Source organism: Amblyomma americanum, chromosome 6, assembly GCF_052857255.1.
Source record: "Amblyomma americanum isolate KBUSLIRL-KWMA chromosome 6, ASM5285725v1, whole genome shotgun sequence".
In the NCBI taxonomy this organism is placed as follows: domain Eukaryota; kingdom Metazoa; phylum Arthropoda; class Arachnida; order Ixodida; family Ixodidae; genus Amblyomma; species Amblyomma americanum.
In genome coordinates, this window is record NC_135502.1 from 699,621 (window position 1) to 711,670 (window position 12,050).

Below are 12,050 nucleotides of genomic sequence, written 5' to 3' on the forward strand. Positions count from 1 at the left end.
CACACTAGCTAGAGTGCGTCAGGGCTATTATTGGCCTAAACTTGCAAAGACCATCCACTGCTACGTCAGAGGTTGCCGTGAGTGCCAGCGTCGTAAGTCACCACCGTTCAAGCCCGCAGGTTTGCTCCAACCAATTGCGCCACCTCGCACACCTTTTGACCAAGTCGGCATTGATCTTCTGGGCCCATTCCCTGTGTCGTCTTCTGGCAATAAGTGGATTATAGTTGCGACTGATTATTTGACGTGCTATACGGAAACCCAGGCGGTGCCGCGCAGTACATCCTCTGAAATAGCGCGCTTCTTCATACACCACATTGTTTTACGACATGGCGCCCCGTCCTCCATCATCACCCACAGGGGCACCACGTTTATAGCGCAGCTCGTGCACGAGGTGTTCCAGCCGAGTCACACGAACCACTGCAAGACTACTGCATACCACCCGCAGTCAAGCGGGCTCACGGAGCGCCTCAACAAAACCTTAGCAGACATGCTCGCAATGTCCGTTGACGTACAGCACAAGACTTGGGACGAGATCCTCCCATATGTGACGTTTGCCTACAACACGGCGATTCAGGAAACCACTCAATTTACACCGTTTCGCCTCGTCTATGGGCATGATGTCCAAACAATGCTCGACGCCATGCTTCCGTGCCCTATGACGACCAGGCGCTCACGCCAGACGCCGAGGAATTTACCCGGCACACAGAGGAAGCCCGCCAACTGGCTCGTATGCATATCCGCCGGCAGCAGGCAATGGATGCAGAACGCTACAACCAACGACATCGCCACCTCGAGTACCACCCCGACGACAGTGTGGGTATGGACCCCGGTACGTCGCCCCGGCCTGTCGGAGAAGCTCCTGAGCCGTTACTTTGGAACCTACACAGTGCTGCGCCGCATCACGGATGTGACGTATGAAGTCCTTCCCGATGACACTCTGCCCAGTTCGCGCCGTTGACCGCAGCCTGAGGTCGTGCACGTACTGCGTATGAAGCCGTACTTTACGCAGTAACGGGCACCTCGTTCGCCACAAGTGCGCCCACGTTTTTGCTTCCTTTTTTTGGAGGGGGAGGGGGAATAATGCCGCCAGGTGTCCCCGGGCAGCGCCTTGAGGATAGAGAAGTGAGACGCGCATGCTCTTTGCAGCTGGAACACTGCTTGATTCCTTGAGGCCTGTGCCTAGCCTTTTGATTCTGCAACCCATTTGTGACAATATGTCCTAGCTGTACAAGTGAAAAAACAGCAAAACAGGTGGGATAAAATAATTAAAACGAAAGTCGCATAAAAATAAGGGACTATAGGTTCATTGTGTGCACTTGATCAAGTATGCTGAAAATTTTTGTCATGAGCGCCTCAATTCTTTATCCTCGTCTGTTAATTGGCATGAACAAAATAAGTGTGGTGTTAGTGTGACGTTTTCTTTGAATGTTCAAGGAGCCACCAATTCACACATTATTTCCGAATATGAAATGAACCGAGGCGTAAAGGACTGACACTTGCTAAATGACACTGACACGGTGTTTCGTAGTATACACAGTGAATGGTATGGACATTAACTGCCAAGACGACTGCGCACACTTTTCCCAGTTTTCTTAATGAACTAATTACGACATCCCCTGAAGAAATAAAATGGAGATGCAATTTTTAAAGCTCCGTTCTTGCTCCACCAGCAGGACCTCATGGCTGTTTCCTTCAAGAGGACCTCAGAAACGGCGGGGAAAAAAAATGAAGAGAAGAAAACCTTCAATCTTGTCGACTTGTTTTGATTTTGTTTTATATGTTTCTCGAAACAGTACTTTTAGAGCGAGTTTCTGAGTGCTGTAACAATAAGTGAATGATCTCCTCCTTGAGCATATAAAAAGCAAGTTAAAACTTAGCCGATGATCACACTTCTCGATAATGAGATTTTTGAGCGTACCTGCTGCGGTACTTGAACCATAGGCGACCCTATATGGAGCATGCAGTGCCCAACACTCACACGGAGCACGATGATCAAGAAGTGCCCTCAGGGGGACGACGCGATATACTAGCCACTGCTTCAGGTGCAGGTGACCCTACTGACGTCACTGACTGACTCGTCAAACTTTTTGTGGCGTAATGCGGGGAAGCATTCTGCATTTTGGTATCGGTGGCTTATATAAAACATGATTCAACTCACTTTGGTGCAAAAAAAGTCCCCGATTTGTATCTGGTGAGTCTCCTCAAGAGAAAGTGCCTTCGCAGCTGCAGCCATCATTTCAAAATCGTCCTTGCCATCTTCAAGCGCCCTGAAGTAGCGGCGGCGCAACAAGTCCACCACATCCAGCGCCTGCAATGATGTTGGTACGTCGAATTTGCAAGTGTACGATGGTCTGCACTCTTCGGCCCCCTCATCAGCGCTTTCATCAAGCGGTCCATTTACAGCACACACAATGTCGTCGGTTAACTCCTTGGTGGTCACTGTGTCCACATCAGCACTCACTTGCCGCAGAAAGATTCTAAGTCAGACATGATGTCGACATCACAAAGTGCTTTCCACGACGGTGCGACTTGGTCAGACGCGACAGTTTCTTCAGGCGTGGTTAGTCGTTACGGTGAATCACTGCCAAGGTCCCTTGTGCTGGCATGAAATGATGCATGGCAAAAGCAGTGTAGCCTGCAGCATCTCAATGGCTCTATATAGGTCAATCTCGCGCTTCAGCTGAAGGTTTTGCCAGAGCCTATCAATTAACCACTTTCAGTCGCCTGCCTTGAATGACATGATAACACCTTGCTCAAGAGGCTGTATTGCTGCTCTGCAGTTTGCCGGCAAAAAGCGTATTTCAATGCTCTGAAGTAAGGCACGTGTATGGTGATATGTGGAGTTGTCTAAAATAAGGCGTATCTTCCAGTTTCTCTTTGTCAATTGCTCGTCCCAGGCATGGAGCCAATCCACAAAGATCTCACAAGTCATCCATGCTTTACAGTTGGACATGTATTTATTTTGAGGTTGCCCTTTCCTTTGAAGCAGCACTTTTCACTACAGCGAGGGGTGGTACCTTTTCCGAGCCATCCATGTTAGAGCACAATAGCCTCCATAACAGGGCTTGCCTCTCAGAGCAAATGTTTTCTGCGGTAACATCTCGAAAAACAGTGATTTCGTCAGCATTAAAAATAGCTCTCTCACCGTATGTTTCGAGCAGATGTCCAAGGCTTTCTTTTACCCATGTTGTAGCAACCACTTGGCCGACAGAGTTAGCTTCGCTGCTGAGTGCTTTCCCGACAATCTCGTGACGCTCCTTAAAATGCTGGGGCCAACCAGCACTAGCCGCAAAACAGTCGAAGCTCACGATGCGTGCGAAACCTCTGGCTTTGGTTTGAAGCACTGCTCCAGTCACTTGCAGACTCCTGGCTTTTTTTGTCAAAAACCATTTGAAGCACACTTTCTCAACTGCCTCCAAGGCAGGAATGTCAACTTCTTCCTAAATCCTTTCGGACCCGGGGCGACAGCGCCACTGATCGAGTCTTGACTACCGAGGATGTAGAAGACAGCGTGCTTAGAGCGATTCCCAAGTCCTTCGTTACTTGAGACTTCTTTGCACCAAGTGTAACTGCTCTTATCATGACTGCCTTCCGCTCAGTGGAAATTGTCTTATGCTTCTGTTTCCCACCACAGTCAATCAAGTTGGCCTTCGAAATCGGTGGCACATCGATACAGTAAAACTCACCAAACAAGCTGTTGAATGGCCAAACCACGCCGCAAAACGAAAACTACACAATGGTGCAAATGGCACATGAGATGCACACCGCTCTCAGCAGGCCATGTGCACTGAGGGGGTAGAGAATGGGAAATTGCAGTTGAGCTTGAGAACTCTGTCGAGGCACACGAGGCCTTCCCATTGCACCTCCGGACATCGTTGACCGGGACGCATAGCCGAGTTTTGGCAAAAATAGTTGCACCCGCGCATTGAAGGCGACAAATCGCCAGGAGAAATTGGCCCCACATGAGAGAGGAAGTGTTGTGCACCCTTTCTGTAGCGTTGGAAAGACAGCGTTATGCACCATAGTGTTTAGCGCGTTGAATGATTACTAAGTGTTAATTGCTGCTCCCGATCAGTTTTTACACTGCGAAATGGCAAGTGAGTAAGGTTTGTTATATCATTCTGTGGGAAAATTTTACATTGTAATAAAGAGATATCAAATACATGGGCTCCTATAGGAGCTTCCAAGGAGAACCATCATTCCTTTGTTATATCCATTATTTATTATAAACCGTTTTATTACAATAAGGTTCAATTGTACTTGCTTACAAGCTGAGCATGGGAAATGACAAAAGTCAAAATTTTTCAAGCAGGTTTTTCGCACCAGTGATCTTTTTTAAGTCCACAGATTTGACAGACTGTGATTATTTGGACCCTTTTATGGGTTCTGCTGAGTCTATATATCCAAGATATCAGCAACTGCTTTGGCCGGCAGCACCACTAGCATTATAGTAGCAGTCTGCTTTGCTGAAAAAATTACAAGAGATGAAGAGAAAGCACAATTAAAGTGTGCAAGAAGCGATGCCTAGCTGCAAGAAAAAAAAATAAAATTAAATGCATCTGAAGTTTAACCTACATTATCCGTTCCAACACTGAGCAGCTGTTCTCACGCTGGCATCCTAACACTATATGCAGTCTTATTCTTGTCTACAAACACTCAAGGAAGGATAGCACTGTCTCTTCAAACTCTACCATGGCTCCCCTATCTTTGAAACTGCATATATTCACCTCACAGCACACGTTACCTCACACGGACCTTGCTCCATTTGAGGGAACAAAATTGTGCATGTCTTCTCCTCACTATTAAATAGAGCAAGTCTATGATCATCTTGCTGTTAAGCACACAGACGTAATATACAGGACCAGCTGTTGTGTTGACGTGCAGTATTATCATCATTGTGAATGTCTGCACTTCCATTCTCGCCCATTAATCAGGGTCCTCAAGGGGTATTCTAAAAAGAAACGTTAAATTCCCTGCATCTTGTAACACAACCACTATGTGCACTGTCATGTCCATGTCACCAGCCACCACTACTTTGCAGAGCTCCCCTGCTCTGGTTACAAAGAGTAAACAAGGAAGATGCAGGTGGAAAATCCCAAGTTCTATACTGCATTTTGTTTCTGCAGCCCTGGCATGCAAAACTGAGCATGGTGGTTCACATCACGAAACAAAGTGAAAGCATGGTGCACAATAAGAAACACATTATCACGAGTCAACGTAGCTTAAGAAGCCATACATCTAACCTCATGATGAGATGTGACTTCAAGAAGTAAGGCACAACAGCATGCAGCAGCCCCATCTGCTAAGATGGGGGCTGCTTGTTTTGAAGGGAAAAGCTTCACTACTGCTGTTGAGGGGGCTTTTATACACCATGCATGGCCCAGGTGGCCCCTGCCGCTGACTCCATCTCCTTTTCTCTCTCTGGCTCTCTTGCTCCTAGTCACACACACAGGCTCCCTCACTGCCCAGCTAATTGCCTTTCCTCAAAATGCAACTTTCAGCTTTCAGTTTTCTCTTTCTTCTTTCCCTCCCTCCTTTATCCCTTCCTTTATGGCACAGTTCTGGTGTCCACTTGCCATTTCCTTTCCTCAATTTCTGTGCCATTTCCTTTCCTCAAAAACTAAACAAAACAAGTGGCGATATTATGTGCCCTTCCTTTGCTCAAAGCCATCGCCATTTAGAACATTGTCAACGCCAAAGCCAATGAACACAGTGAACGCCGATATCTTTCGCTTTGTATATCCTGGATTAGCTGAGCTAATCTACATTATATGTAGCAGGAGCTACACTAGGCTACCAGTCTAGCATTTCGCGGTACACGACAGCGGCCAGTTGTACGCATGCGCCGTTACCATGGTACATGGGAGAGGCCATGGTGCGCATGTGCCGTTACCATGGCAACCGGGGAGGAGGAGGGGTGCGCCGCGTGCTTTGTCGCCGCTCTTTCTTCCAGAGTCCTCCTTTATCCCTTCCCTTATGGCGCGGCTAAGATCCGCCGATATGCGAGACAGATATTGCGCCATTTCCTTTGCCCAAATACCAATTTAACCTTACGGCCGCGGTCCGCAGTGTTGGTCTCCACGGCAGGCGTCGCATGGATCACACCTACCGTTCCGCTGAACGCATCAACGTGCACCGGCGTTTTATGATAATTTGTTTAGGGGGAAAGGAAATGGTGCAGTATCTGTCTCACTGTATCGGCGGACACCTGAACCGCTCAGTAAGGGAAGGGATAAAGGAAGAGGTGCCGTAGTGGACGGCTCCGGAATAATTTCGGCCACATGGGGATCGTTAACGCGCACTGACATCGCACAGCACACAGGCGCCTTTGCGTTTCGCCTCCACAGAAACGCTGCCGTCGCGGTCGGGTTCGAACCTGGGTACTCAAGATCCTGGACCGGAAGGATTGACCTTGTGTACCTGAGAGAAAGCAACCAGTCTAAATACTGTGTAGGCAGCATTGAGACAACTGCGTGTTACTTTACCGATCATCGGGCAGTGTTTACCTCTGTCAAAACAATTGAATAAATAAGCAATGTGTTTCACCGAATACTTCTTAAGTGCTTCAAGTCACAACAAAAAAACTCAACATGCGTAACCAGCGGAGAACTACAGCTCTCGCTACGTATATCCCGGCATAGCTGAGCTACGCCACTGCCAGTTTTTTTTCCTCCCTTCCAACACAGTGAAATGCAGCACAGTGAAAAGCAGTTTGCCAGACTGGTCGCCTGGGCTTGTTGGCTATTTACGACCAATGGCTGCAGCGCTTGAGCACTCCACCGACATTCGGGGTCGACTGATGAACGACGTTTGCCGCACACGAGTTCCTTACCCGAGAGTCGTCGGCTAGAGACCAGTCAGCAGCCCGAGCTCGCATGTCGGCGGTCGTAAGAGGCTGGTCCCACTGCTTCGCCGCGGGGCCTTCCTCGCCATTGGCCACCACCTGTGAGGACCTCACCTGCTGACCGATGCCCGTTGCGCTCTTTCATGAATGAGCGCACGCTCAACAAGAGGTTATTGCTGATGGGCGTAACAAGAGCGGAAACGCCAGCGCGGAAGAGCTGCATCATTTGCCTCGTATTGGGACTTGGCCCAAAACTCGTAATTAGTGAGCGATACCGGGCAAGGCGTCACGCTTTACGATGTGCTGCGAAAGTATACACCGCCCCTTACTGATTTAGTTGAAAAAGCTGGCCTGCTAGAGAGACCGAATGACAAGAGCGACGTTAACAAGAACAGCGGTTCAGTGCCGACTTCACACCTGTAATAAAGTGCATATTCGGCGCGAAACTCACCGAGTTCATGTCATCCACTGATTCGTGCCAATTTGGCGGCCTCGCCTGGCCTCGCTGCCCTCTCGCGCAACTAGAAACTGGAAACGACACTTTTTCAGGTTGCCAACGCAGTTGTGCGGGAACCACTAAAAGTACTAAAAAGTTGACCATCATGCTACAAAGCATGCTACAAAGTCTCCATGACAGAGGCCCCAACTGCCCTAACCTTGGATACCTTTGATAGGAGTTTTTAAAAATTCGAGCGAAAAGTTACTGTCTTAAGCTCACTCGATTCCAGCGATTGGGAAACTCCGCTTAAGAGAACAGGCAGGCAAGAGTTTTGAAAAAAAAATTGTTTTTGATATTTGGAATTCCCTGTCTTTCCTCTACGATTCCAAATGGGTTACTTGCGTGTGCACGAATTATTTACCCCGCCTAGAATATAGACCTCCTGCATGTTTGCAAACAAACGAGGTGGCGCTGCAGTCGCTAGCGGGATCGCGGTAGGATACATACCCGCCGCGGTGGCTCAGTGGTTAGGGCGCTCGACTACTGGTCCGGAGTTCCCGAGTTCGAACCCGACCGCGGTGGCTGCGTTTTTATGGAGGAAAAACGGTAAGGCGCCCGTGTGCTGTGCGATGTCAGTGCACGTTAAAGATCCCCAAATGGTCGAAATTATTCCGTAGCCCTCCACTAGCACCTCTTTCTTCCTTTCTTCTTTCACTCCCTTCTTTATCCCTTCCCTTACGGCGCGGTTCAGGTGTCCAACGATATATGAGACAGATACTGCGCCACTTCCTATCCCCAAAAAAACCAATTATTATTATTATTATTATTATTATCACATCCGGTTGAGAACGAGGGCAAAGCGAAAAAAACGTCACGCAGACACGCATCCCACCGACCAATCGGCGTTCCCACCCTACCTACCCGCAAACGCTTCTGTAGCGGTGACAGTTTTGTGTAACGTCATTCTCATTCCTTTTGCATGCAGGCTGAAAATTACTTTAAAACAGGCAAATGGGTATGTGCAGCAACAGTCTTCCCCTTAAGTGTGGAAAAAAAAATTGCGTGAAAGCTTAAAGGATTACTATAACCGGGCTTAAGCATTACTAATGAAGCACATAAAGGTGACTTCGCTACTCAAGCTCAAATTTTCATACCAGTGGTACAGCATCAGTTACACAGCAGTCACGTCGAAATGACCGCAGGAGGGCGACAAATTTTTTTCTGTACTTATTTATGTAAGGCCACGCGGAAAACAAAAATGATATGACTCTTAAATTTTTCACACGCTAGGGAAACGTGTTGCGTACTTGAATAACGCCTGCGTGTAGCTTGCACGGAAGCTCGCCTTCCCGGCCGGCTGGACGCAGAGTGACCCCATATCTTGGCGCCCAAGATGTGGGGACTTGCCCTGCAGCCCCCTGTGTTTGCTTTCCCGCGAGGCACCGTGCAGCAGCAGTCTCACCTCGAGGATGAACGCATTCCCTTGTCAGTTACATGATGGCAAGAGAGGGCGCCAGCGTCGGTGCGCGGGAGACTGCTGAAGCCCGCGCGCTGGAGAGGGGGCATGGGGTTCTTCGGCTTGGATCGTCGGCGCGAGCGGACGTGTCGCTCGCGGCTCCGCTCTTCGCCGGCGGGGCGAGGAAGCAACGGGGAGACCTGCTTCCGTATATCGTCCCGTCCGGCCTTCGTAGTGTATAGCCCTTGCCCTAGCGCGGGCGAACATTCGCTCGGCACCTTGCTGGTGAGTCGGACGACCTCAATTCATTAGTGTACCTTGTTGTTAGCTGGCGTTATTGTTGCCGTAGCAATAAATGCCTGTTTGTGTCAGCCAGTGTGTCGTTCCTTTGTTCCCTCAGAGCGAGGCCCGCCGTGGTCGGCGAGCGCTCGGTAGCGTACGCGATCACGGGGTGGGGTCCGGGCGGAACCGTGTCAGCCGCGATTAAGTGGGAAGAACGTATTTATCACCCCAAGCCAACCCCACAGCCCTAACACCATATTTCGCGAAAACAAACTCGTTTAAATACTCATACTTCCCGTGCACAAGAAACGAGTGGAATGCACTGCTTGAAGAGATTGGCTCAAGTTTTCCAGAGTTTTGAAAGGACTCTTAGCAATGAATTTTGATGTGCAATGTATTTCCTTTGACTTGTTTCGCTCATTTGTGTCATGTGTCAAACCTTTTGTCTATGTACTAAATTTATGGCGTTTGTAAATATGCCTTGTTATCTGCTCTTCCTGCTTGGACCACATGAGGTCTGCAGTATTATGTAAATAAAAAAATATTTTGTAGTGGTTTCTTTTACCGAGTATAGAAAGGCTCTAATATGAAATTATTTGTGGCATCGGTCTGGAAAATCTGCAATCAAGTACATGTAGCTATTATGGAAACAGTTCATTTTGGTACTAATCATTGGTCTTGCACTGAGCATATATTATAATCATAATACGTGAAAGTAGACTGCAGTTAACTTGCAGCTTCAACAATTTCGCATATTTGGAAACCCAATGTCTAGCTTGTTCCAAGATTTCAATGTACAACATTAACTTGCAGGCAATGATGTGCATCAAATGCAGATGTGGCGGACCACTCTCACCATGGGATCTCGTGCTTGAAACCCCCGATTCCAGATCCATCTTCGCTCACGTCTCGGCTGGACTGGTTACCTAGCTGTGTGGCCATACCAGGTTCCTGAATGATGGAAACAGTGTCTGCAAAGATGTAAAGTGCTGCACGGCATGGTGAAGAGTTCTCTTCGAAGATCAGCACAGCTTGCATTGTGTAACAGAACGCATTCATCCACACTCAGCTGCAGGATCGTGACACCACCGGCGAGTGGTGATAATAACAGGAGCATCAACATCTACAATAAGGAGGAGGACAATGCACCATTTGGGTTCTACCTGACAGACAGGAAATGTATGATCAGCTGCGTGTGGGAATCGCACTCACTGTCGTGGTTTTCACATGTAGCTATGCCACAAGCAATCAATGTGCATTTTCTCTTTATCAAGTTTGACAGTAGACTGCTAAGAAGCTGGTGAAGTCTTGTTCAATTTGGTGCTCTTCTATAAGCACGACCATATTTTCGGCTTTCAATTTATTAGTGGTATGCATGACAACAGAGGCTAGTTTCAAGGAGAAAGCCTTTATAGGCTCATGACTCGCCAGCGGGGATGTTCGCAGAAAAGTGTCGCACTATAGCTACGCACTATAACTATCGATGAAATGTGGTTGAGGTGTCCACCGAGATTTCCAGATGCGAGAGCTACTGCGTCCTTCCCTCAAAAACCTTTCCTTTCCTCAAAACACATGCTTTCACATTCCTCCGTGTAAGCAGTTAAGTGTCCTCACAGTTAAATAGTAAATAGTCATTTAGCAACACTAGTGCTTAATGCCTGCGCTTCAGCCTTCTGCACATGCGTGTGACGTCATTGAGTGGCGCCACCATCGTTCGAGAGGAGCGCTTCCTCTTGCCAGACGCCTCCTGAATGCCGATCTGGAAGGATGCCGCCCAAACGCTCTCCTGTGTCTCTTAGCAACCAAGCGTGCGCGTGCTAATGCGAAAGTGTTATGAAGCGAACAATTGAGTAGTCTTTAATCAACAGGTTGGCAGAACAGCAACAATTGGGCCGCAGAGAGAGGCTCTTGCTAAGGAATCTGCAACCTTATTCAAATGAAAGCCCATGTGACCTGGTACCCAAAGCAACCTTGCCGAATTTAGATGGAGCGGAATCAGGAACTTAAAGAGGCGTAATGCCCGAGACTCAGTTGGTGAGGATAATGAAGAGCAAATGGACAGAGTCCGCCATAACCATGACCTGGGAAACGGTAGTTTCTAATTTTCGTAAGGCTAAGATTACTGCTAATATATCAGCCAGATAAATTGGAGTGACGTCAGTGAAGTCAGGAAGGCGGAGAGAAAAAGACCAACCCAGTGAAGGCGAAAAAATTCCCACACCTGCCTTTTCACGAACCTGCGAGGCATCGGTAGCAATAAGAACATGAGAGGGAAAGGACCTTAGGTGGTCCTGCAACAGACCCTGAAGAAGCGGGAAGGGCTGCAGCTTTGCATTCAATCAGAAAATGTCATCGAATTCAATCTGGACAGAAGATGAGTTGTTATACATTTGGCAGACATCTGTGAAATGAATGTTTATATGATCAAGGAGGGACTGCACGTAACATATCTGCGGAGAATGAAAACGAGACCAGGCGGCACTAAAAAAGGCGGAAGGTTGACTAAGAAATATTATACTGGAGGCGTGAAGAGGTGAGTCGCACAATTTTAAAAATATTTGAACTGTTAAAAGGTGAAACCTAGCTGATAATGATGGGATTCACGTTAAGTTAAAAGTTACCCGTTTGCGTGGACCCGCATGTTGTAGTTATGTTTATCCGTTTCCTGTGTGCAGAGAGGGAGGATGACAGACAAGCTGATCACATTACAAAGTGATAAGAATTATTCGTCACTATTATTTTCATACTCTGAGAATTAAGCTTCACGTACTTAGGATGACCGAAGTTCAAAAAATATATAGCAGTCAACATAGTCTAGCTGTTTTTCACTGTTGCAATTAAAGGTTGCAAAGCTGTTGCAAGGGTACATAATTTTTTTTAGAATGAAATGCGCCACCGTAAATAATGTTTGTTTTTAATTTTGCTATTAGTTTGTTTTCATTATTGAAAATTAAATTAGAATTTTAGCAGGTAGATTACGTCGAGGGAAGCTTGGACTCCTGCTGTTAGCAGGGTTGCTTCAGACAATT

General features: G+C 47.6%; 1 protein-coding gene across 11 annotated transcripts in view; it reads right to left on the minus strand.

Annotated features, from left to right (window-relative positions):
- LOC144136175 (uncharacterized) overlaps nt 1-7,417 on the minus strand; it is a 218,473-nt gene extending 211,056 nt beyond the window's left edge. For 8 of the 11 annotated variants that reach the window (XM_077668228.1, XM_077668236.1, XM_077668231.1 and 5 more), the window contains exons 1-2: nt 7,296-7,375; nt 6,833-6,943 (exon numbers count right to left, since the gene is read on the minus strand). In XM_077668228.1, the coding sequence (XP_077524354.1) occupies nt 6,833-6,943; nt 7,296-7,304 (120 nt within the window). In that variant the 5' untranslated portion in view covers nt 7,305-7,375. Of the gene's footprint in view, nt 1-6,832; nt 6,944-7,295 lie in introns of all 11 variants that reach the window. The other 3 variants (XM_077668234.1, XM_077668233.1, XM_077668229.1) reach the window with 2 other exon arrangements.
- Nucleotides 7,418-12,050: the final 4,633 nt, after the last annotated feature.